Source organism: Dermacentor andersoni, chromosome 1, assembly GCF_023375885.2.
Source record: "Dermacentor andersoni chromosome 1, qqDerAnde1_hic_scaffold, whole genome shotgun sequence".
Lineage (NCBI taxonomy): Eukaryota > Metazoa > Arthropoda > Arachnida > Ixodida > Ixodidae > Dermacentor > Dermacentor andersoni.
The window spans coordinates 380,465,133-380,492,121 of NC_092814.1; the positions used below are offsets into that span (position 1 = coordinate 380,465,133).

Here is a 26,989-nt window from a genome sequence, read left to right on the forward strand (position 1 = left end):
TATAATAACAATAATCATTTGTAACAATGGGATTTTTTTGGCACTTGATTCATTGTTATGAGTGGCTTCGACTGTACACAGCCGACATAGATGTTTTCGCGAGAGCTACGTGCTCTCTAAATGAGCACTCATGTGTGCAGTTTCCTTTAATACTTAATGGAGCACACTGCATGCACAATGAAGAGTATGAAAAATGAGACCCAGATATCAATACCAGCCCCCATCTTGCAGTCACCATTTTCAAAGAGGCCCCTGAAGGTGCTGGTTGTTCATATCATGCAGCTCGTACATGCTGGTGTAAACAAATGCACCACTAGGGTAAATCGGTATTCAAATGCGGAAAGTTGAGCTCTAACAGTGTTCCTTGCAGCAAACATGCGAGATGTCTCTTTGAGATTGAGTAAAACAAAAAAAGCGAGCAGCACCACGTAGAAATCAGCAGCAAAAACTCTACAGTGGCTGCGCCAGTAAGGCAGACCGTTGTGTCGTTGCAGTGTGACAACGAAAACGTTTGACTTGTCTGCTGATGACTCCACTTCAGCCGACACTGCCATCGACACAACACAGCTGTCGCAGAAAGTCAGCAGACCAAAATCGGCGTTGTGTCAGCCTAGTGCAACCGGACCTAAACTCAACTAATGTAAACTGCCAAATCAAGTCGATGACACTGGTGATCATAGCCCCCTCATCTGTAATGGCACCACTAGTGGCAGCTTCTATCCCTACAGCAAACTTGGCCTGAAGTTTTTTGACCAGTGGATAAGTATTAAAGGACTCCGGAATTACTAAGCCAAATGCTGCTTCACTTCTATGTCCATGATCCAATTGGAACTGGTGGATTGAGCATGACTCAAGAGGAGCAAGGGGTGGGAAGGGGAGGTCAAGCCTTCACACCCCTTTCTGTTACCAGTACTTCTCTGTCCCTCTTCTCCCCTTGGGTTATAAATCTGAGTTTGGCATGTGCGAGGTTAGCTATCAACCTATATTCGTGACCAAAGAATCTCAACCTATATTCACGATCAAAGCTAGCAAAAGCACTGAGCTAATAGAGTCCCAATGTAAAACAGAGCCTGCCGCCGGAGCCGCGAGGGCCAAGGCCGAATACCAAAATGACCTGCTATGCATGTCGATATCATATGTTGAAGCCACAGTCATCCAAATCACAAATACCTTATTTACTCAATTCTAACGCACACAGATTGTAATGCACATTCGTACAGTACACTACTAACTAAATTAACAAGCGTGGTGTCACACATGCACAAGCAAATATGAACATGTCTCACTCAATGACCGCAGAAACTCGCTGTCAAAATGCTGGAGTAAGGAAGCGCAGCAGCAGCTGCCTCTCACTTCAACGCGAACTATAAGTGGCGAAAACACAGCGTGCGGCAGACTCTGTCCCCACCATCAATCGCTTTTAAGATAAGGCCGAAGTGGGTCGTATCGTCGAAGTGGTCCACTGTGTTGCTTTGCTGGCGAAAAACATCTCCTGTTTGTGCCAGTCCCGCATGCAAGTTTCAAATACTGCAAACGCTCGTGATGCAGCCCGATTTCCGTCTGTCTTCACACACACGATCACTTTCCTTTTAAATGCGGCATTATAATGAACCCGGCACTTCATGCTGATAGAGCAAACGCAGAAAATGGGAAGACAGACGATGGACTAATGTATAAGCACACGCACTACAGCACACTGAGGAAGCTACAGCAGCTAGGCTCGAAGCTCATCTGAGGCGGCCATTTTGAAATGCCAATGGCGATATGGTAATGCAGATTTAGTCTCACTTTATTCTAATGCGTCAATTCTAATTGGTCGACCTATATTAGAATAAATTTTTTTATTTCTCTGAGAGCACAATATATAGGCATCAACCTATATTCGTGCCTGACCTATTTTCTAGTTAATACGGTAAATGGTGTATTAAAGCCAAATCAGTAGCACTTCCATACTGTTAACAGTAGGTGCATTTTAGTACCCATAGAGAGTGCAGCAGCACGTGTAGCATAAAGTTTATCACGTTACACTGTTACTAGAGTATTCTGTACTACAGTAAAACCTTATTAATTCGGGTTTTGCGGGACTGAAAGAATGTCCGAATTAACCGAATCTTGAATTATTGAGGGTATCAAGAAAACAAACCCAAATGCTTACTGCTTCAACACACATTTATTTACTAAATGAATATGCAAATCCTGCTTCTATTTTGCACAAAAGTAGTGCGGAAGCTGCAATTCTCATCATTTCGTGGCTGATTAGCACTCACAGCAGTAAAGGCCTTGCAATTTTTTCAACGGTATTTTCACAGAAAGAAAGACAAAGATTTGCTGCGACTTGGAAAAAAAGGTAACCTAAAGCTACGGAATCTCTGAAGGTGTGATTTGGACACCGGTTATTGGTGGTGTCCAATGATGACAGACTTCCAATGCAGGAGCGTCCGGCACCTAGAGTAAGGCAAAGCATGGCTTTCGAGAATGGTGGGTGGGATTCAAAATGTGAGGGAGGGAGGTGGGGGGTGTATTTCCACGTTGCATATTGCAGTTTTCATTTCACACTTCATTCTAATGTGCATGTCATACTTTAGTGTATTTTCCCAAAAAGAGCTTGCACATTAGAATACAGTAAATATGATAAGTAGAAATGAAGATTTGCTGAACTACTACCTAAGTCGTCCTTCGGGAACCGCCGGAACTGGAAGTTCTTTTCTGGAAAAACGCCTTGCCAGTTTTTCACCCGTTCCAAGCGCATTTTTGATGTCGCAGCACGAAACCTCTGCTTTGCCTCCGTTCCATCACATGGCTTTCGTCTCACCTTCAATCTGTGCCAGGCCTGAAAGAAAAGGCACCAAATTACAAGCCCTTCAATACCAGGGGCTCTGCCAGCAAGTTTCCCTGCAGAACATAATGTCGAAGGCAGAATGGTATCTCAGCTTTTGGAGAAGGCAAAATGGTATCTATTACATGACAATAATATCTGCAGCAAAGCGTGCGTGTGCTGTCTTGAATATATAGGTGACTTCCACTAATAAAACCATGATGGGACAGCATGAGTTGGTTGAATGTCCCTGTGAATTAAAATAAAAGGCCGAATTATCCCAACATGCTCCAGTGTCTCAGTTGCCAGAATAATCCTCATTCACCTGCTACCATCTCCACTAAAAGGAATGTTCGAGAGAGCATCATGTGAAATGTGTTGATCTAAACAGTTTTGGTCTTGTGTAAAATTACAGGTCAAGCATAGCACCTTCAGGAAGAGATAGTACTTCAAAGGTATGAGTGCCTGCTGGTGCCATTTATTAAATAAGCTTATTCTGTCCCTCGTCTCCTCTGCTTCCCTTCTTTATTGTTTTTTGCTCCTGCCTTCTATAGTAACTACAGAAATGTAGCCGCCGGACGAACTTTCTACAAATTGTTTACCTGTTTTCTTTTTCCCCATTTGTCTATGGGATTTGGGTGAGGTTGTGTTAGGTTGGGCAACCAGTTTTGCCTCAACTTGCACATAACTAGAAACCGTGGATTTGAAGTCAGAATATAGCTGCTCCCATCTAATCTTTCTGTTGCCATGATCAGAGGAAGTGGGTGTGCTCATATGAGCAAGCGCATGTAATATGGGTGAATGCATGCAACTTCTAAGACAGGCATAACATAAGGCACACCCCATAGGAAGGTATGTTTGCTGGCCAGGTCCTTCAAACGATCAAATCAACCAGGGTCAAATTACTGGAAGTATAGCAAAACCTTGTTAACTCGAAGCTGCAAAAATAGGAAAAAATTTCGATATAATTGAAATCGCAAAAACAGAAGCTCACTGGCTGTGCACAGACCACATAGAGAGTTTCCAAAATGTTGCCAGTAATATTGTTGGTCCCTTTTGCGAGCATCAGCCCTGGACACGTCACGTGTACAGGTAACAACATTACTGGCACTGTGTCAAGACAGCATGCTTGGTCAAGACAATTGATCCTAATGCAATACAGTAAAACCTCATTAAACCGTACCCACTTAAACAGTAGTTTCGTTTTAGAAGTAGTAAAATCAAATCCCCGACTCAGTGGCCATTGAAAATAATGTGTTTTGTATCCGCATAAACCGTACCAGCTTATTGCTTACGCATTGGTTAAAATGTAGCGTTTCCATTTTTCGTCATGCAATCTCGGCGGTGCGTCGTCTCCATCGGGCGGCCCGGCAAAACAAGCCTCAGAAATCGGAACAACGGCTTCCAAGCGCCCTGTGCGTTTGCGTGTGAAGCCACATCAACATCATCACCGTTTCGACGCCGTGCCAGAAAGCGTTGTGGCATCGTGCTAGCGAGGACTCGCGTCATGCCGAAGTTGGATAAAAAAAGATGCCGGGTGCTCAGCATAGAAAAAAAATTTGACATTGTCCGTGCTATCGAACGTGACACAAAGAAGTCGGCGCTGGCACGTGACAGGGATCTGTTGTTGACTACGGTGTGTGGCATTTTGAATGCAAAGAAGTTGCTCGGCAGCGCTGCTATGACCGCGAAGAGATGAAGGCTAGGAGGTTCGACTTTTCGCCATCGTTGCCTCTGTTGTTGCCGAAGTGTCGACTAGCAACAGTGATGAGGACGACATGGAAAGCAACAGCACGGGCGATTCAGGCCCGACAGTGGCAGAAGCTATGCGTTACGTCAGCCTCATGTATGCAATCGTCGCGACGAGATCAGGGGCGCGATAACGTAACTCTATTCCAAACGAAAAGTATTCCAAACTCCGGCACCCTGCAATGAAAAAGGCGCCCCGGGACTTCTGCAGCACTACTGCTCACGTTCACGGAGAATATGTAACGCCAACGAGGAATCTGCCATGCGAGTGTTTGCCAAGAGGGGGCTGGCTGAAAAGCTGGCACGCAGCTTCAGTAAGTTTGAGGCCGCTGTCATCATGCTAGGCTGCCGCGGCATCAAACGAAAATAACACTTTTGTCGCGTGGAGTGAATAAATACTGCATGTTTTTCCCCTCTTTCATCGCCCTCTCTGAGTTTTGTTTTCGACAGGTAAGTGGGCGATCTCATGCTATTTCGGTTAAACAGTACTACCGTTTAGTACGTACTGTTTCCGAGCTCCGGCCAACTATGGTTTAACAAGGTTTCACTGTAGTTGAAGACAGTCATGTGATGATAACTGGCTCCAGACATCCAAAAAGCTGATGCTGGTATTTTCTGCATCTTAACGAATTCTAGACGATTTCCCTTCAAAGACCGAAACTAAACTGTATAAGAGCACAATGACAACATTAGAAAAGTCATCGCCACCTGCGGCGCCAAGGGCATTATGGGAAATTTGATGGTCAGTTTTGCTTTTGGGGGCCATGTGCTGCCTAGCTTGATACTACCGCGGCTGCCACAGCGTGCCACGATGAGCTCTTTTGCCATTGAAATGCTTACACAACTGCATGCTTTCATTGGTCTCTGTGGGTAACATAGCTCCAGGCATGTCAGTATGGTGATGCGACCCAGTTCGAGCTTGTGTCATGCTTTGATGAGCACGAAATGTCTCACACCGTCTACCAGCGCTGGCCTTAAGCACAGAAATGTGTAAGGTCAGCACCCGTTTCTTTTTTTTTTTTTTTTCACGAGTTCTTCGACTACATTTGCCAACGCAACCACCATGCTCTCACGTGTTCTTAAATATAAAAAATATGCTCGCAGGAACCTCATAGCTGTTACCAGTATACATTAAGGCATATGTTTCAAAACACGCTTGGAAGAGCGAGTGGCAGGCAATGTTTACATCCAATCCGTCAGTGGTCCCTAGCAACTTGTCAAAACATGTTAAAAGACACATTCACAGATATCTGTTCAAAATATCTGTTCAAAATAACGTTTTTGGCATTCTAATTGGCACAAGGCATATTCCAGTGCATAACACATGGTTAAGAGCTCCACAAGCAACTGTTTTTGCATCCAATTGCTTTAAGCATGATTGTTGTCGGAATGTCTCCACGCCATATTTACTCGATTCTAATGCGCCCTCGACTGTAATGTGCACTCGTTTTCAGTGACCAAAAAATATAAATAAATAAAAACTTCAGATTGTAATGCGCACCCGTTTTCCCATGCAAAAAAAAAAAAAAGTACAATAGCGCGCACCTCGTTCTTTCATACAGAAATACTATTTTCTATCATTTGGAAAAAAACTGATTTATTCCTAATACACTAAAGTTGCGATGAATAAAAACACAAATGGAAGTGGCGTACCTTGCCGCCAAGATTTTAAAATCACTACGCCGGTACGAGTCGCGTGGGGCAATAGACATCCCTCATCGTCACTATCAGACCACTCCTTATCGGTATCGATGAACCAAAGCATTTCATCCTCAGTGCCATCCATGGCATTCGAAATCCCGCACTTTTTAAAGGCCTTGTTGACCACTGCGGACGGAATCGTGCACCATGCATCTTTTACCCCTCCAGCAAAGCACGCTTCATTTCATTGGCGGGCGTGAATTCGTGGAAGCCACTGACGAGCCATTCGGTGTAGAGCGCGCCAATTCTATCTTCCACTGGCTTGTCCAAACAAACATTGAGCGGCTGGAGCTGCGATTTCATGCCGCCGGGTATCACGATAAGGTCGGCGTTGCATGCAGCCAGCTTGTCTTTGATGCGCTGGTCAAGGTGGCACCTGAACGCGTTGAGCACAAGCATCCCCCGCAGACCCGAACTGCCGCTGGGCCTCTTCCGCCAGACGTTATCTATCCAGTCTGCGACCAAGTCCGTGCTCATTCAACCTTTTTCATTTGTGTGCACAATCACGCCACTCAGAAACACGATTCCTTTCGGGAGCGTCTTCCATCTGAAAATAAGATACGGGGCAGCTTGTGCTCACCTGCAGTGCAACAAATCATTGCGGTGACTAGTTTTTTCGTGGCCGGAAGACAAAACGCACACTTGCTTTGCCCCTTTCTTTTCAACGGCTGTGGTGGCATGCATGTCGAAGTAGAGCAGCGTCTATCAGCATTTCCAATCTGTCTGAAGCGGTAGCCAAAATTTCTATGGCACAACTTCAAAACGTGCCGCTGAAAACTGTGCAATTCCTCTTCGTATTCTCCTTGCAATTTTTGGCATATCACTGTCTGCCTTCGAAAAGAAAAGCCTTTTCTTTTCATAAAATTTGATTGTCAGCACCTGCTCGCTTTGAAGTCACTCCGCATTAGCCCTTTCTGTAGGGCTAACTGCATCGCCCGTACTTTGAGCAGATCGGTCGTCACAGGCTGCTGTGCCGCTCGCAGCGCTTGCACGTATTCGACGAGCAGCTCTTCTACTTTGGCGAAGCGGCCCTGCTTCAGTCCACTGAAGCCTTTCCTTATTGCTTTGCTGGCAAAAATATGCTGCTTCTGTTTGCGCCAGTCCTGCACGCAAGTTTCGGGAACTCCGAACACCCTGATGTGGCCTGATATCCGTCTGTCTTCGTGCACATGATAACTTATTTTTAAATGCGGCATCATGGTGGACTCGGCATGTCTTCGCAGTCGGTGCTTCCATGCTGCTGATTGAATAAACACAGAAAACGGGAAGACAGATGGCAGACTAGGTTACAACAGCGTCTGGTTACACATACGTACAACGTGGAGGTATGCACATGGAGGAAGCTAAGGCAGCTAGGCTAGAAGCACATACGAGGTGGCCATTTTCAAATGCCGATGGCGATATGGTAACGCGGATTTAGGGTCATACTCGAGTCTAATGCGCATGCAATTTTTGGACCTGTATTATCGGAAAAAAGGTGCGCGTTAGAATCGAGTAAATATGGTACACGGAGGCACAAAATCCAGCAAGGTATTGATGTAAAACCTACTCCACATTGCATGCCACTGTCCTCTCAACAGTCTGTTGTGGCTGTGCATTTCATGCATTTAGCAAAAGCAGGTCGCGCACACCTGGTGACCAAAAAGCAAGTGCTGACCAATGCACTCGCTGCATCAACTGTACGGAGAGAGACATGACGGCTGCAGAACCGGCATGGCATTTTGTGGTCACTGGGGTTACGTTTGTCTTTCTAATCTGTTGTACTATCATTGGCAAATACGATTGAAGAAAGGTTAGACAAGGCACATCTGTGCGGGTGGCTGCAAGTAAAGCAGGCGACGGAGTGTCTTCTCTCAAGATTTCCATAATGCCTTTCTCTGCAGACGCTTAAGGGCGCGAGCCACTTTCTAAAGCCGTCCACTGTCCCAACTCTAGCACACACCCACATCATTTACGCCTCACCATCATGCAAGCATGAAGAGAGCCTCCTTATCAAGCTGCGATCTCGCTAAAATGGTGTGGGCGGCTGGCTTCTTTTGGGTGAAGAGCGTGGGTGCCTGCTCAAAAGTGATAATCATAGGTCGCTGCCAATGCCGCAAATGCGGTTCTGGTTTCGTATCTGATTGCAACGCACAGGCGATTTTCAAACCCATTTTCTTTGGAAAAAAAGTGTGTATTATCTGCAGGCCAATATGGTAAAGCGTTCTCAAAATGATGCATTTTGTGATTTTTGGTGGATATTTTTGAAGCACCGCATGCTACGTCTATGAAGCAAAGCAACTTAGGCCTGGCAACACTGTGAGCACTGAGCCTACAACAGTGGGCAGCGTTCAGCTGCTCGTCAGCTGGCCAAGTGTCGTGTGGCATGCCGTTAGTGGAGGCTTGCCACTAATGTGTTCATTCCTTAAAAAAGAAAGAAAGAAAAGAGAAAGTGTATTTCTGCACTTTTTGCAAGTGGCCAGTAAAAGCTGCATGCAGTATTATACTGCCGCACGCACGCAATGCCGCAGCAATGTACGTTGTGCATGCCCCATCTAGACAAAATTTACCACAAATTTTGTCAGTAGTAGCCGATAGTCCATCAGAACTGGGTTCATTAAAAGCAGGATCTGTTTAAGAATAAAAGTCGCAGTTTTGCCTGAAAGGCTAAGCAATAGCAATAGCAAATTAGTAGATTGCAATAGCAAATTAGTAGATAGCTATATGAAGTAGGATAGTAGTTTAATCGGCCGTGTAAACTTTTAGACATTCGCTTACTAACTAAATTAACAATGATATAATGTGCAAGTGCGACTGAATGAGGACATAGAAAGAAACAGACACACAGAGACAGTGCTGTCTGTGTGTCTGTTTTTTTCTACACCTTTGTTCAGTCGCGCTTACACATTCTATCATGAATTCAAACTAACAAGCCTGCCAACGTGGTTTAATTAAATTAACAAGCACGGTGTCACACATGCACAGGTAAACATGAACACATCTCACTCAATGAGCGCAGAAACTCGCTGTTAACTTGCTGGAGTGAAGCATTGCAGCAGCAGCAGCGATCGAATTGACCTTCGTGCATCTCTTGCTTCAACAGGAACGAAACGTCGAAACCACAGCGCATACCAGCACTACGCGCACTCTGTAAACATCGCGGATCACTTTGAAGATGAGGCCCACGTAGGCGTGTACTACTTTGGCCATGTCGCAGATCGCTTTCAAGACACAGCGCCCTAAGCAGCAGCCACCGGAGAACACCCCCACTCCCTCATCTGAACCCCTGCCCCATGCCGTGCCTCGCAGGCAACAGGAGAGGGCGCGCTTCCAGCTCGCCTTCCTCGCTTGCACATGCAAAATTGAGCTGCGTTCGCCGGCTCACCCTCGCACACTTTCACTCGCACAAACAGCATATGGCATGCCGCGATCAATAATAATATAGACAGACCGAACTAAGATGAAGCTGCATAAGCTGCCTGTGGAACTTAAGTCCTCCCTGAATATATTGAAAGGTATAAAATGTCCATAAATGACCATTTGTAGTAACCTACCTTTAAACAAACTAAGTGAAAGCCTTTGCATGAACATAATATGCCATCACTTAACACCTTGTTGACAAGCCATCAATCGATTTCTCTTGTCAGCAAAGATGAACTTGGGCTGCATAAGAACTAATCTGTCTCATTCTTTGCACATCAACAGTAAAATTATTTTTGTGCACAATAGTGTATTGTGTTGCCAAAGGGCATAAACACCCTTCCACAAGCTGTGCAAACTTCCTAGACAAAGGACACTGTGTCCCCGGAGTTCGTGAATATTTCTGGCAGCCTTCCAGGTCACCACATACACAGGCACAGTGTTACACTTTTGCATGAAACACATTTGTGACACTAGCCATGAAATCAATTGTATACATGGGTCTTGTGCTAACACAATTCCTAAGGAACATGGGCATGAAGCTCACTGTTTCATGCTAAATACTGAAGCGTGCAAAAAGCACAAACCATTGTGGCACGCACTCTACTGCTGTGGGAAGACACCTGGCAAGTCGATGCCACTGCACAGACTTGCTGAGTGTTTTCATTCAACTAGAACCTGTAGCGCCAGACTGCTACAGTGACAAATAACAACCACAACCCAAAGACACGACACACTTCTGTAGTGTTGTGCCTTTGGGGAACACTGACAGCTTTCTTGCATGTGCACCTGCTGCGTCACTCTATATGATAATGAAGACATGAGGTACCAAGAACAGGGCGAAGTCCTCCTCGGGTGTTACGGATGAGCCATTGCCATGCTTCCAGAGTAGCTGGAAAATTCCCGATTCCCTGTCGAGCCAGCGAAGCCGCTCGCCAAATGTGCCCAGCTCCAAGTGCCTGAACAGAAACTGGAAAAGCTTGCCCGTGAAGCGCCTTGGCATCTGCAGGCCGTCAAGGGCAAAACTTGACACCTGGGGCCAGATACACAGTTCCTGGTGAAAAGAAGTAATCAAACCAAAGGCATTAAAACAAAAAAATAAAGAAAAGAAAGCTTTTCAAGAAAACTTCCACCTAGATCAAGTTACAGCAGGATCCTCCAAAAGTGAGCTTTGTTAAGCTGAACTCTTAAAGCTACGCTGAGCAGTTCAGGGAGCTTCCACTGTTTCCGACAGACACAATGCAAAAAATAAAACAATATTAGTAATAATACTAACAGTGATAACACTAAGCATTTCCCCTACAGTTTTGTCAATATGAACTCTTTTATAGAATGTGTTGTTGCTGGGCTAGTTGGCTCATGCTGACTGGAAAACTAAGTGCAGATAATTTAGACACAGTCCTCATCTATACCTGTGTCTAAATTATTCGCGCTTAGTTTTCTAGTCAACATGCTCTTTCAGTTCTGTACAAACTAGCACAATCCAGCACCGGGCAGTTAGTGTCTGTGGCTGCATGTCACAACATTGATTTTCATTAGAATAAAGTGATAGAATGAGTAGTAGCATGAAAACAAACAAACAAAGCTTATTTGCTGGGCATTTCATGTGCAGGTCCTCCCAAAGACACCTGGCAAGTTCACGGAGTGGCAATACATACTGCTTGTTAGGTGTGAGATTGACAATTAATGATGCACATACACTACCCTGTAAACACTCTTACTAGCACTGTAAGCAGTTCTGAGTGAATATGCATGAACTAGAGCACACATGTGCTGTTTTACTGCAGCATACAGTGCACAGCAGTATGCACCGTCACTACTTTATTTTCACTCTTTTTTTATCTTTTCAATTCAATTCAGCTTTATTCAACATCTGTCAGATGTTTGGAGCACCGACAAAAAGCCTGAAAAGGCTTGACTCTTCTCCCTTTTCATAATTTTTTAATGAGATTAGCATTCTTAAAATACCTCACACACTTTTCAATATCTGTCAACGTTCTCCCTTTGATGCCACCTTGGGTCACTGGTTACATGCCGCTCTTCAATGAACCTCTTTGACGCTAACTCAGTCACTTGAAACTAGGGCCGCGATTTTGCAGCAATGCATTTTCCCAATGCTAATGCCTTTTGCCGCTTTTCGCATCTGTGAGTGGTCAAGCAACGCTTCGCCCCAGGCGGAGCATCAAACGCGGCCATTCACACCAAAACCGCCAAAAAACATTAGCATCAAAAAAGTCATTGATACAAAATCACAGCCTAGGACGTGTGCAAATCCGCATTACCCGTGGTTGACTAGCTCGCTTCCTACCATTGGATATGTGCCTCTCTTCAATGAACTTCTCTGACGCAAAGTTCAGACACTTGGAACTAGGATGACTGCAAGTTCTTGCTGGCGAATGGCTCGCTTTCAAACACGCTTCCTAGCAATGGATATATGCCATTAGGTATGTGCCACTCTATCATTATAATAATCAGTATACCATATAAAACATATCACCAAATTAACATTGCCAGTCATCTTCAAAGAATGGACGCACCAGCAATTTTTCCTTCTTTCTCATTTTTTTTCTCCCCCATTCTCTCAAGTGTAGCCAGGCATTGTGCCACTCTTGGTGGAAGTTACCAGCCAGCTATTTTTACAGCGAAGCTGTTAAGGGCTAGTTCCCTCAGGATCATGTCCATGTATAGACCCAAAACTCCCCATACGTGGGCCGTGGGCCGATGCCAAAGGTAGTGCAATGCCAAGCCGACCCGCGGTGGATGTGAAGCAGGCATTAAGCACTCCCCATACGCGGGTTGACCCCGAAGATAGTGCAATGCCAGGCCGACCCACGGCAGAGGTGCAGTCCACCATTAAGAGGCCCACATACACAGCTCCACTGGTCATCCTTCTTCACAGAATGGAAGGTTACTGAGGTTTTCTTCTTTCACCTCCAACTTTTTTGCTAAGCTGTCTATTTGCTAAGACAACACAAGCTTGCAATAAACTAAGCAAACCTTAAGTCTGGCCTATGTACATTTCAGTCGACGGTATCTTAAAAGACAGCTTAGTGAAAACTGAAGCTACATCAGAGCTCAACTGCACAAGGCTATATATAACAGGGATATTTGTGTCAATGTTTCTAATGGTATGGTATGGTATGAAGAACTTTACTTAGGTCCTGAGGGATCAGTCTGGGACTGATACGGGCCGCTCCCACGTCGGTAGAGAGAGGCCGAGTGAACCATTTAATTTTTCAAGCATAACTTGTCAACCACGTTGAAATCTGCACGATAACCTCATCTGGCAGCAACACAAAATGTGTGAGTTGCACTAGAAAGAACGCTTAAATAGTTATTGAAATACAGAGTATATAAACATTATCGTTATTGTTCTCTGCCCTTGAACACTGTGACATCTGCTACTCTTTATAGAGAGATATATTTTGAGGTTAATAACCTCACAAAACCTCTTAAAACCCAAGACAGGACCAAAAATGGATGAGTCATCACAATGTATCCTCACAGCTTCAAATGAACTTGCACATTCAGCCGGCTCAGGAGTGACATAATTGACATGAGGACATTATTTCAAAACTTCACATTTTTTGGTCATGAAGCTAAATAAAGATGCTTCCAGTCAGGCAGTGCTTCCAGTCAAGCAGTCACAGCCACGTATTCTTTTAAGGATTGACCAGGCCCCACTGGTGTACAATCCACGGAGTGTTCTCTCTCGATAAGGGGCCTTTTAAACTGACTCCCTTTCTCATTAAGTGGTACTAAACCCTCCAGGTTTGTGTACACCAGCATGGCTTTACATAAGATGCAATAGTGCTCACATAATGTGCTTAAGTTGTGACAGTGGTCTCACTGTACACACAGTCCTTGAATTGAAAGTCATCATGGCATGGCCACTGGGGTCATTACGCTATGAACACATTGCAAGTATTAAGGCTAAACCCCATGAGAGCAATTTTGTGCGCGACGATGATGAGCGACGAAACGGGCCGCCACTTGAACAGATCACTCGGTCTCGCATCTCAATCGCTCGGTTCTGGAAATGTAGAATTCGTCACTTGTCACCCAGAAGTGCTATGAGCGACTAGCCAATAGCGCGAAGCCGGAATTGGATATACATCAATCAAATATTACCGACCGTCGCGCGGAACAAGCAAACGATTGAAATTTTATACGTGCAGGGATAAGAACCTACTGCAAGACCTTCAGAAATATTTTATGCTGCTTTTTTACAGTAAAATACACCAACTTAAATTAATAAAGCACGCGTCACGCTAGTTTCGATGCGTATTTGCTGCGCTCATAGCGGCAACACCACAGAGACGTCGCTCAAGGTCATTGCTCGCATTGGGTATGACTTTTAGGCTATGAGTGAACGCAACAGCCATCTCCATCCCATCACTTGTCGCGCACAAGATCACTTGCACAGAGTTTGTACTTTACTTAGCAATGCTGCACACATTTTACAGAAAAAGTGAGAAAAAAACACTAAAAACAGGGATTTTTCTTTGCTGTTGCTAATCTTGAATGCATACATATATATTGTTCCTAACTAGGCCCAACAGCGTCCAAAAGACTTGACACACACGATCGAAGCACACTGGGTGGTGCCTTTTCAATGTGCTTTGATCCTTTACGTGAGAGTTACTAGATTAGGAGGTTTCACACAGCCCATGACAGCACACAGGTTACAAAGCATATCATAGTGGGAAAAGGTGTATTGTGTAACCGATACCAAGCACACAGGTATTCTAACACGTAGCCGCGATCGCAACATTCGATTTCACGCAAGCAATGAATATGGCCCAAGCGCACTGACAGCAAGGACCACAGTATGCATCACGTAGCTGTTATCGCGTTCAGGTGCCGATGGAAAACGTAATATGGCCACACACACCAATGCAAGCGTCTCTGGCAGTAGGCGAACAGGAATGATTATGCATTAAGAATAGAGCAGACAAGTACTGGTACAGTAATGGCCCATGTATCGCATATGAATAAAAAAAGAGGGTGCTCGTTATCGATAAGATCATTCAGCTTACACGTATTGGTTACACAGCGTACTCGCACTGCGTCGAGCATCGGAGAAACGAAATGGTCATCCCGAGTGAAACTGGCGCTAACCAAATCGCTAATCGCCGATTTATAGCAAACGAAATCACAAGGTAGGCGTTTATCTACATGCACATTCAGCTCACACATGACGCGATTACATAACACAGTTGCACAATGTTATTTAGTTGTAGCAAAAATCAAATGGTTCGTCATCGCAAACACGAACTGACAGCGACAAAAATCAGTGTAGGCATACATGTAAAAAAGTGCGAAAAAGGAAATCGGCGGTCACCACGCATACAACTTACAAGCACATTTAGATCACACGTGCTCTGACCACCTTTCACAACGGTACAGCCATGCTTGCAATCGCGTGAAAACACAGCTGCAATTGCCTGCAACCATCGCTGACGCAACATAAAGACGTCAAAAGTATATAAATTACTTCAGATCAAACATACAAGTTGAAATCCTACAGTGGTGTTCCAACTTGACCGTCGTGGCGTCAGCAAGTCGGGGCACGGCCGGAAATCGAACGCCTTACTACAGTACGACCTGCGCCGCGCAGAATAAAGAGCAACGACCCACTAACTTACTTTCAATGAAAAAGCGGGTCCTTCTCGATATTTCTTTTGTATTTAACGACGTAATCTTGCGGGAGAAAGTCGGTACTGGTCGGTACATCAGTAGGTCCACATGCGAAATGTTTTTTGCACCGAGCTGATTCGCTTGATCGCAAATATCAAAGAATCTAGGTTTGGTGACGTCAGAACAATTATAACAAAGCAATTTCTTGGCAATTCTACCTGACTCTCGTGCAAGACAACATTCTACAAATAATTCACTCCCTGAAACAAATCAACTTTTATTAGATACCACAGATGCAAGAATAACGGCCACATAACGGACCCCCCAAGCCAAACGAGGCACTACGCCACGTATCGTCTGTGCGGCTGGGCTGGTTGCAGCATGTTGCAGTCGCACTTTTCACGACATGCCTGCCGCATGAGACGAGACGCTAGTTTCTGCCCCTCTCCTCTTTTGTCCTCTTCACCTAGGTCGGCTGCGAGCGCTATTTGCTGTGGCCACTGCAAACCTAAATCACGTAGCCCTGCCTCCGAGATTTTAACGGCGTCTCTTGCTATCTCGGAGGATGGACACGCGGTCTCTCGTCAAGCCATTGGTCGAGCATGCGCCAGCCTAGGAATCGTCACTTCCTCCGCAACAGGAAGTGGGTCGGCAGCGAGCGCCTTCTCTCCGCGACTACCCTGACTACGGGAACCTCTGCTCCATAGAGAGAGATACTCCGCTCCAATGGGAAGACTAGCATCTAGTATAGGAGGAATTGTCACTACCAATGCCTCCTTGTAACTCGTTTTCTCATTGTAGCGGCCGTAGCGGCTGTTCCTTAGTTCTTTTATAAATTCCGTCAGACGGCGCTCATTGCTGTTCCACGGCTGGGAGAGTGTTTAGGTATTTGTGCAGGCATAACATTGATTCACAGTGGAGTGAAAGAACTAGGACGTTTACCAACATGCAAGTATGCTGCAGACGAGAGCTTGATGGCGCAACGGCGCAACCCACCGCGCTGTTCCAGAGGAGACGCTCATAACATCCATCCACTTATACATCTTTCCGGCGGCTGCAGCAGCGAGCGGTCTCGCGGGCCTCTAAGACTGTAACAGATGCCTTGGAATCTCAGAGGCAGCTGCACGTGATCTAGGTTGCAGGCATGCGCCCTAAGCGGCACTCGTTGCCTTTTCGCGAAAACGATAAAAGAGAGAGGGCACGGAACCGGGTTTAACGGACGACTCGGCATGCATCTATACTAAAGGAGGCATGGTCACACGGAGGAAGGAAACTAAGGAGAGGCCCTGACGTCACTCTTTGTGAAGCAAAAGTGAAGCCGGAATTCGGCGTTGCTCATGGCGATGCTCCGCCTTTTGGGCCACCCTCCTCTCTTGTTTACATCTTTCGCGAAACCACGCCGCGCTGCGCGTGGTGTCGCGCAACATCTGGCAGAGCACGGTAGAAGTAACACAGCGCAACAAGACACGGTGACTAACGCAAACCCGCCCACTCAGCGCCTTTGCCACGGCACGAAACCTACCAGAGCAACACGTGTGAGCGCTCTAAACCATAACAACGCCGCCATTGTGGCCCAAAAGGCGTGGCCATACAACAAAAAAAACAAAAAAGCAGCAAAAAAATGAGAACCTACTACGTCATTTCCGCCACACTTTTCTCCTAGCGCGCGGAGGGGGTAGGGCCTCTCCTTAGTTTCCTTCCTCCGTGCATGATCACGACCAATGCCTGGACGGGTGGATAGATGTTATGAGCGTACCCTTTGGAACGGGGCGGTGGGTGGCGCCATCAAGCCCTTGCTACTATGCTGCCTAATATCCTACCTAGGCTAACCAATGAAAAAGGAAGAAAAAGAACACTATGAACTACCACGTCCAAATTCTCTGATCCCCCATTGCGAACTGTGCTTTTGTACGTCTCCGTCTTTTGTCGTTCCCCTACTTTTCTTCTACCAATCCTCCAATCGCCTCTTACTAATGTCTATTGCGGACCTGTTTGCTTTACCCATAGAGTTTCTAAATAAACCCTAGAGGGAAATGTGGCGCTAGTGTCTACGGGGGTTCTCATGAGCGTTGCCTCAACCTACATGGGAATGATGGGAAGTACAGGCTTCGGATTGACTTCGGTCTTCAGACTAGTGACGTTTGCTTCTGGCGCAGTAAACAAAGCTATACTCAAATATTATCTCGTAAAATCTAATTCTATTTCTGCAGTATGTTATATAATGTACAACACGCTACGTAAACTTTGTATGACTTTGAGATGGAAGCACGGTTTACTATGGTTTGTCACCAGGACACACCAGGGTATGCATACTTGTGCGATTCTGTTCTCAATTTAATGCCAAAGAATAATTATTTATTCATTTTTGCAACAGCAAAACAATCGTGCATGTACTTATATAAAAATACTCATCAAGTATTTCTAGAAATAAAAATGTTGTATTGTGACAAAGCGTTGCGCCCTTGAGCGGAATGCTACAAGTGTCGTCTGCTACGACGCCTGCTCGCTGCAAACGCGAGACTTTTCTCGCAGACGACAGGCACTTGCGAACTCTCTCGCTCTTTCGAAAGGTTGCGTCGGCTGTCACGATTGCTGAACGTCTTCAAGTACTTTTAAGCACATCTGCTGCAGTGCTAGCTAGGACGCTAGTGGCCTCCTACGAGTATGCTTCATCATATTTTATATTGGCGTACCGCTTCCGAAGCGTTACAGCGTGGCTTTGCGGGTACACATTGTGCGACACTAGACTAGAGCTAGGAAGCAGCTATCTTTCCTACCACAAGTAAGTTTGTGTTCTCAAAGTCCTAAAACACGCATTTCAATGAGCACATAAACGAGCACATAATGAAGCCCTCAATAAAATTTGATTGTCAAGCCACTAGAAGTACAACTGTATATATCTTGTATCAGTAGCGCCTTCTTTGTCCTATTCTGAAGTTTCATGAAGCACGTAACGCTACAGTGCCAACCTAACGCACTTAACAAACCAAGGTCCAAACGCTCAAAACATGTTCTTTCAACGTTTACGATGCCGCCGCTTTCTCGTCACGGCTTCGACGCCACACTGCGATACAAGCATCGTCCCAGTCGCTGGCCCAGCGCGCTATCACCACTCCGAGCAACATAACAAAGGCAGGGAGCTTTGCGTTGCACTGTCCCACTGCAGGTTATAGCAACTGCGCTTGGAGCGAAACCAAAACTGCCAAAAAAATTCTTGTAGACTAGTTTGCCAGTCAATAGAATGTCAATCCGAAGCCTGTACTTCCCATCATTCCCATTATGGTTGAACGATCGCAGCGCCAGATTTGCCTCTAGGTATACTAATATGAAGCTCTATGGCTTTACCACTGCTCCCGCTGAACCCGCCTTCTTTACTAGATGCCCGCCGCGTTGCTCGCTTTCCCATTGTAGCGGTGGTTCCCCTAGTTGAAGTTAGTTCAGCATAAATTCCGTGAAGCGACGCTTGTTGCTTTTCAACTTCCGGCGGATGTGGCAGCGGCGGCTGAATTCATCCGCCGGCGCGTTATATGCGCGGGCGTCTGTTAACGGGTGTTATCGCGGGCCTCCGAGACGATGACAGATGCCATGTTAATCTCAGAGGCCGCAGCACGTGATTCTAAGTCGCAGGCATTCGCCATGAGAGGCGCTCGTTGCCTTTTCACGGAGGAGAAAAAGGGAGAGGGCCCGGAACCGAGCTACTGGACAACGCGGCAGGCATCTAGTAAAGGAGGCATTGTCACGACACACATTTGCATTTCCCGAGCGCCCTCGGCGATCATATGGTCGAATGGGACAATCACATGCGCGCTGCAGTAGTCGTGAGGTTCGTGCGACAGCGAGTGCCGCAGGCATATATCTGGTGATTAGTGCGCGGAAGTCGGTCGGTGGCCCGATAAGCTCACGCATCATATCCGCAAATGCCCGCTAGCTGCAGCGCGACTTGAGCCAGTTCACTACGTACTCTCCTCCCGTGACGACAGACGGGCCGCGCGCTGCTTGAACTATGTGTGACAAACTCAAAGTCAATCAAGCCTGCGTAACCGTTCACTCTGCTTACTTGTACCCTCTCGACCTCTACACGCAGACGTCGGAATGCTACGAGGTGAGTTTCGCTTGTGTTTTCTGTCGATGTTTGTGCGCTCTTCTCGCACCGCTGGAAATGGCTGGTGACGTTTCTGTTGAAGTACAGACTTGTCTGTACCGCCTGCTCGAAAACGATTGCCGATTTGCTTCCAGCCTACTGAATGACCCTGTTTCAGCCGAGGCCATTTTCCCAATGTTTCCGAACAAGGGCAGATGCCGCAGGGCTACCCCACTCAGCTTCTCTTATGTTAGATGGAGCGATGCTAAACTTCGAACTGCTGAGTGTGAATTCGCGAATGGGAAGCCCTTTTTGTTGTGCTGTCCGTAGACACACAAGACGTCTTCGCGACGTTTGCAGCGACTTGATCTACCCCGTCAACACGTGTGGAAAAGCAGCGTAACGCATCACTACCGAGCATCGCTTAGACGAGAAGCGCCGGGCTGTGATCACGAGCGAAGCACAGCGGAAAGCTGTGCCTCAGTTTTGGTGATCCCTGCTTGGAGCCGTTAAACAGTGATTTTGATCGCGTGGGGACCATGCCCTGCCTGTGGAATCAGCTTTTAGATATATTGATAAACAGGGTGGCTGTGTGTGTTTTTCGTATCTCTTGTGCCCCTAGTTTCAAGCTCACCCAGACAATGCCTGCAGACGATGCAACGCCCTCCTCGCCTACGTACCGTTCGCTGCAGGGAACCTCCCGTCAGCAGCGCGCGCAAGCTCACGCTAGGGTGCTTGGATAGCAGCACTGAAAGCCGGGCCTGCTAGCTCATGCGACCCGCTTCTGAGGCTGCGCATTGACGATTGCGTACTCGTTGAATGAAACGAGATGCATTTTATTGCGAGAACAACTATATGGATACGCCAGGCGCATTTCTGCCGTTGCTGTGATGTTCCGCAGAAAGGCCAAGGGCGCGCGAGTTGGGCAAGGGTGAGCCCAAAGGTGGTCGCTCAATCTCGCGCGCTCAAGGGAGGAAAGCGGGGAGGAAGTGCGTCGTCTTCCGTCGCCCGCAAGGCACGTGAGGGGGGGGGGGGGGTGCGTTCTACTTCGGGGGGCGCGGCCGCGCAGGCCTTATCTCGAAAGCGATCTGGGAGTCTGAGCCGCGTATTATCAACAATGCGAGCCAGCGTGCTTCCCATGTAAAGAGCTTCAAACAAGTGCTCTCTGCACCCAGGAAAGAATCTCATGTTATTTTCTAATATGCATTTTCACTTCACCGCCTTCGTCACTCCGGGCTTGGCAATGAAAATTTCGGTCTAAGTAGCATGACGCCATAGAGTGAACAAGCCTGTTATCTAGGAGGCGTTGGCTTGGCGTGTTTTGATTTCGTTTTACCGAGGCGCGGTTAGAACGCAGATGAGAGCTTGCGTGGACAAAGAATGTGGGGATAACACGGGCTTGCAAGGGTGACGTGGCGTCGGTCCGATGCCCTCTCCCCTCATTTAAAGGGACTGAAACCGATTTTAAAGTAAAGCTTTCTTTGCCTCTTCCTTCTACTTTCCCACTGCTGTCGCGCACACCGCGTCGGGAGGTGGTTCAGAGCGCGTATATAGATGACAGGCGCTAGTAAGAGGGGAAAGGCGACGGGAGAAACTCGTTTTCACCCTGAATACTTTGTTTAGCGCAAACCGACAGAGACAAGAAAGATGACAGGACAAGGCGCTTGTCCTGTCATCTTTCTTGTCTCTGTCGGTTTGCGCTAAACAAAGTATTCATGGATTCGCACCAACTAGCCCGCCAACGCATTGTGCTCGTTTTCACCCCACCGCGTCGAATGTGCGCAGTGCCCTCTGGAGCTCCCTGACCGTCACCACTTTAGTCGCTTGACAGCTGAATTATCCGTGACTCCCCTCAGAAGCATTGCAGAAACTGCAGCCCTTCCCTTTCTACTAACGTGCGACCCCAGAGGGGACGCGGATAGAACTGTAGAGAGAAGAGGCAGTTCCCATACAAGAGAGGGGGCGGGGGGGGTGACGTGAGAACGCAAGGATACCCCACAGCGGTTGCGGGGACACAGGATAAGCTTAAGTTCAAGGTACGGTACAGTACGTTGCTGCTATTTCGGAAAAATATGTCAAGCGGGCAACTTATGCAGGGCGCATAGAAGCAGAGCCGCATTAAGGCGCACCGCAGGGGTCCAGAAGGCACTACGGAACCGGTCGACCGTTAAATCAACACTTCTGTACCCGCCACGTCAGCTTTGCGGCTATGGCATTGCTAGAGGTCGTGGATTTGATCCCAATCGCGGCAGCCACAATTAGACGGGGCGAAATAGTAAACGCATCTGCACTTAGATTTTGGGACACGGTAAAGGACATCACGGTGTCAAAATTAGTCCGGAGTACGCCACTCCGGCGTGCCTTATAATCCGAGTGTGGTTCTGGCACGTACAGCCCCATAGACGTCCGCACGCCAAGGGCGCTATTCTCGACACGCATGGCGGCTGCACGGCCGCCATTATGCGCCCTGTTGACTCTGATTGGCTGTGGAGAGCTCACGTGCCTTGAAATTTGTGCCGGGAAACAAAAATTTTGCAAAATGCTATTTTGCGTTGTCATCAAGACGACGAAACGTGACGTGGAGCTGCGAATTTTATCGACTAATACATTTTTTTGGTCCTTCGTAGCCAGTGGCGTAGCGACGGGGGGAGGGGAGGGCGAGGGGCCAGTGGGGAGGGAGGGGTGTCATGTACGTCTGAAGACACCCGGAAATAGTCGATATCCTCGCCTTCCTCAACTACACCCGGGGGAAGGGGGGGGGGGGGGACAGAAGACCTATGGGCCCCGGGTGCCAGACGACCTAGCTACGCCACTGCTGGTAGCTATAATGCGACGTTAAAGTGAGCGGTGGCGTACAGAAGCCAGTGCAATGCATCTGCAATTTCGGGAATATGTGGTGGCGATCCAAGGTAGCCGCCATGCCAGCTTGCTGAAGGAATATGCTTTGGGGAGCGTCACAGGAAGGGCCGTTTCGTAAGCGTCAATTTGATGTTGCGCTGGGCCGCCATTGCATAGATTTTCCGCCATAATTTGTGGTGCGACGATCCGCGTGACTTATGCTAATGAGCAGCCATATGCAATGGCGGCCTAGAGGAATGCGTATCGCGACATTTCCCCGTCGTTTGGCGCCGTGAAAATCTTTTGCTCATAACGCGTGCTCATAGTATTAGCATCGCTCTCGGGTGGTGTTGGCATTTGTGTCTTGGGCCATCATTTAAAAAAAAATTAAATTATGGGGTTCTACGTGCCGAAACCACTCTCTGAATATGAGGCACGCCGTAGTGGAGGACTCCAGAAATTTTGACCACCTGGGATTCTTTAACGTGCACCTAAATCTAAGTACGCAGGTGTTTTCATCCCCATCCAAATGCGGCCGCCGTGGCCGGGATTCTATCCCGTGACCTCGTGCTCGGCGGCCCAACACCATGGACGTCAGACTTTCGAGTTTTGCAAGACGCGTAGCGCCACCTGTCGGTGCGAAGAGGCAGTAATTGAGTAGTGCGAAGCCCAACTCCCTTGCTAAGTTGCCTATGCAGCTAGCGACTGCGAAACAACAATTTAACTGGATTTTGGTCCATATTGCGAGTGTTTTGCGCATTTAACACCCACACAGAGAGCTATGAATTTCTACGCTATAGTCGGACGCGCCGTCGAACTGCCATAAAGCGTTTCCTGGCTCACTCGTCAGACTGATGGCAACCACGATAGCTCCGCGCGCTACGAAGAAACGCCGCAATCGACGCTACTGTTGTGTTGTAAATTGCCATGAACGTAAAGGACGGAATAACAACGTTCAGTTTTGCCGATTTCAATCGCGATCGTATGAAGGGGAAAGGCGAGAGCGCTGGTTACGGGCCGTTCAACCTGTTGGGTAATCGGATTACTTGCATTCCCCACAACACTGCCGCTCGCATGAGAAAGTGCGACAATTTTGTTCTTCTGTAATTGTGTTCCGTAGCCCTGATGGAGGACCGTGGTGACCAAGCGAAAACTCAAGAATCTGCAGCCGCCACTTCGTTGGTAACAGAAAAAACAACGTTGCGAACCATCCTGTTTATGTGCCATCGATATCTCCACTTTTTAACAGACGTCCGCCTCCGCTTGACTCAACAAGTGGAACGGAGAGATTTGACATGTCAGCTTAACCAAATATTTTGGTTCGTTTATGAATTCAAAATCCTGTTCTAGAGCATCGTTGTATCGCGAGCGCATTTCTACTTTCGGTATTTTGTATGTCCTGCGCCGATACAACAAGCACGCTTCGCAGTGTGCTGATCCAGTGCCAGGAGGCACTGGCTGAGCCTGCTCGACTGCGTTTTTCAAATGTGAGCAATAAAGTTGCTGTAGGAGCACTGGATGAGTAATTACGAAGTAACGCACGTGTGTAAAGAAAAAAAAATGTCATGTTTATTTACATTTATTTGTGCGCGCTTGTTGCTCGAAGCCAGCAGGCAGGGCATAGTTTCTTATATTAATTATTTTATTTTTATTAATTTTATTGCCCAACACAATCTTTATGTTGCTCGAAGCGTCTGCGAAAAGTTCAAATTAAGGTACTGAGCGATGCTGTAGCTCCTCCGAGAAAGAAAGATGCAGCGCGTAGGCACTGTAGGAAGCTTACTTTCGTTATGATCGCACGCTGTTTGCTGCCTTGGAAAACGTTTTCTGTTTGCTGCCCTGGAAAAGGCTATGAAAGGATTTCCTCTCTGTAAATAATTGCGAGACAAAACATTACGATAAAATACATAAAGGTATACGAGATACTTAAGTCTTGTGTTCAGGACATATTCAATATGAACCAATTTGAAATGCTTAGATTTTTATGCTGTATGCCAATAGACAAACCTGATGCTTTCTGTACTTGCGAGTTGCACCTCCGCGAAGTAAACTGGAAGAGCGTGGTGCTGACGGTGCGCGCTGTGCTGTGAAATTGAGGAACGAAGTGCGGCACTCCCGAACTAGAGAAAATAGGGCAGCCAAATAAGCGATCTCCACAATATCTTCTCGTCCTGACTCTATAGTTTTATCAGCCGAACGAAGGAAGGGCTGAACCAGCCTAGGTTGAACCCTTCTGTTGACTGAACGGCGATCTGTGAGCTATTCACGCTGGCGATAGCACTGGGAATTCGATCTCACCATGCAGATATCTCCTTGGCATTGGCTTTGAAGCGGAGGTCACGGGAAAGCTGACCCAGCCCTTCTACCCGCCAACACAGTAATTGCGACAGCAACTTCGTGGGGAGTGTCGGCAGCAGAGATCTAGGCCATTCCGATTAATGCTTCGCGTCCGACCGACCTCTGGGAGCTGCATGCAGGCCGGTGGCGATGAACTGCAGCGCGCAGTATTCCTTCCTCTGCGTGGAATGACCACTGGTACGCTTGCACCCGAGTCTCCTCCATTTGTTAGCGTATAGCCTGCAAAAGGTCTGTTGGAAAGCCGGCAAGGGCGGTGCAACTAATTATCCGTCACTTCTTCGAACGCGTATCGCACTTCCAGCCGTGGTCTAAACCGAAAGGACGGCAAGCAGACGACGAAGGCAAGTAATAGAGTTTTATTTAGGGGACGCAAGCGGCTTGCGTACGCAAGAACTAGGGGCGGCGGCACTGCGCAGACCCGGCCAGACGTAGAGGTCGGCGCATGCGCTGTACCATGGCCCCTAGTTCTTGCCTACGCAAGCTGCTTGCGTTCCCTAAACTAAAACTCTCTAATAGCCTCCGAAGCAACCAACGCACGCGCGACGCCCGCGTGTCTCCGGGGTCGCGCGACCGGCGCACGCGGACAGGGTCGCAAGCCAACAGCCAAGCCACAGCAACGGAACCCAAAGTGGACTACCCTTTCGCCGGTTCCTACGACCGGTTCGCTTTGAAGATGATTGGCAGATGCGTGACGTATTCATAAATTTCGATACCGCCCCGCTGCCTCTGACGACCTGTGACGTAACCAAAATTTTGGCCAATCAGGTGAGGCCAAACGAACGGTTCCCCAACCGAACCGTTATAAGATTCGGCCCCAGAATAGCGCCCCAAGTTTCATCCTAGACGCCAGCGCTCGTTTCTCCCCTGGCGGAACGATTTCACCTCCGACGGGTGTATGTTTCCGCCGTTTCTCTTCACAGTCGCGCCCGCGTTCAGTTCGCGCTGCGCGCGAAACGTCTCTTGTTTGCGACGGCGCCTCTTCGGATTACTGGAAATTATTATTGTGTTGTTAACTATCACGACAGCAATGTAAACACGAAAGGGTTGATGCCACCCGTGAAGTTTTGCCGATTCACAAGAAAATGGTACGAAAGAAGGAGACGACAGACATGGATTACTGCGGTGCGCCGAACGAAGTAAACAACTGGCAAACGAAGCGATCTCGTTCATTGATCACTCGTGAGTGTATGACGGGATCTATATGTGACCCACATGAATTTCATGATTACTCGGTATATAATCCTTTTATTCACATAAAAACTTTCAATTGTTCGACCAGCGCTTGTCCTGTCTTCTTTCTCCAGTTTAGTTTGTGTGTGCGCTGCCCAAGAATGGAAACCACTTCTGTTGCATGCGCTAGCTGTGGCCGAAGTTCACGCGTGCCGAGAAATAGAATATGTGCACGATGCATTGAACATGACCGGAGTTCATTCCTGCATCACCACTGCACCGATCGATCGAGTTACTGGACGATACACGCCCGCGTCTTGGTCGCGCCGGCATTGCTGAAGCAGAAATGATTACTAATACTTTCAACTTCCGTCTCTTGAGCACTGTTAAAAAATGGCCAAGCTGTTTACATTTCTGCCTCTATTCTATATTGTAGGGGACGTACTAGTTAAAGTTGTGTGCGCATGTCGTACTTGTGCTATGCGGCGATGTATTTTGTTTATTTCCGCACAGTGTGGATGGAAGTATGTTGTCGCCATCAGAGACAACACGGATTTGTAGCAAACGTTTTGTGGGAAACTGCAAAAATGAATTTAGCTAACACGCATCGTATGTGCCGAGGATCGATGGCCTCCTCCTTAAGTGGAAGCTTTAGCTCGGGTTCTCCTATCTAAATACATGTAGAAGGAGAATTCGTTTTCTTGGCAACCACTGCACCAAATTTGACGAAGTTTGTTGCATTTAAAAAAAGAAACTTAAATTCTAGGGTCTGTGTGTTTTGAACTTTTCATTTAGGTTGTCAATTCTTTGTTAAAATATGTCAAAAATCGCCAATTTTTTAGTAAACGATACTATCAAGTTTAAAACATTGAAACTCAACAATGAAAAATGATATCACAATTCTGTGAATTGCATCTAATAGTACAACTAAAGCGGAAAAAATTTATATGTTACACATGAATCTAAAAAAAATAGTATTATGGAAATACGGCTTTTGCAGAACCCTTGCTCACAACCTAACAAATTCACGTGACACAAATTGACGCACCAAATTTGTGCGCTTTGACTGTTATAGTAGATGGCGTTTACAGAAGCGTGATATGGTGTTCTTGATGCAGAGCTATTAGTTTGTAAACGCCGTGGTTCCATTTTTTTTTTCGGCCTTTCGAATTTCTCAAAATATTTTAATCAAAATTCAAGCCCTAAATCAAAATTCCGCTTTCAACAGACACTAGAAT

The 26,989-nt window shown here is 47.0% G+C and overlaps 2 protein-coding genes across 15 annotated transcripts in view; one reads left to right on the forward strand and one right to left on the reverse strand.

Moving 5' to 3' along the window:
* The window catches only part of LOC126518718 (uncharacterized), a 78,959-nt gene extending 63,386 nt beyond the window's left edge, over window positions 1-15,573 (reverse strand). For 10 of the 14 annotated variants that reach the window (XR_008609901.2, XM_055064891.2, XM_055064896.2 and 7 more), the window contains exons 1-3: window positions 15,025-15,167; window positions 10,494-10,718; window positions 2,665-2,830 (exon numbers count right to left, since the gene is read on the reverse strand). Coding sequence is in view for 13 of the 14 variants with exons in the window: in XM_055064891.2 (XP_054920866.2) it covers window positions 2,665-2,830; window positions 10,494-10,718; window positions 15,025-15,135 (502 nt within the window). In the remaining variant the exon portion in view is untranslated. Of the gene's footprint in view, window positions 1-2,664; window positions 2,831-10,493; window positions 10,719-14,703; window positions 14,861-15,024; window positions 15,168-15,312 lie in introns of those variants that run through there. The other 4 variants (XM_055064902.2, XM_055064900.2, XM_055064895.2 and 1 more) reach the window with 4 other exon arrangements.
* Window positions 15,574-19,038: 3,465 nt separating this feature from the next.
* The window catches only part of Hgsnat (Heparan-alpha-glucosaminide N-acetyltransferase), a 242,300-nt gene continuing 234,349 nt past the window's right edge, over window positions 19,039-26,989 (forward strand). Inside the window, exon 1 of the mRNA XM_055064926.2 lies at window positions 19,039-19,406. Within this exon, the coding sequence (XP_054920901.1) occupies window positions 19,308-19,406 (99 nt within the window). The 5' untranslated portion in view covers window positions 19,039-19,307. The remainder of the gene's footprint in view (window positions 19,407-26,989) is intronic.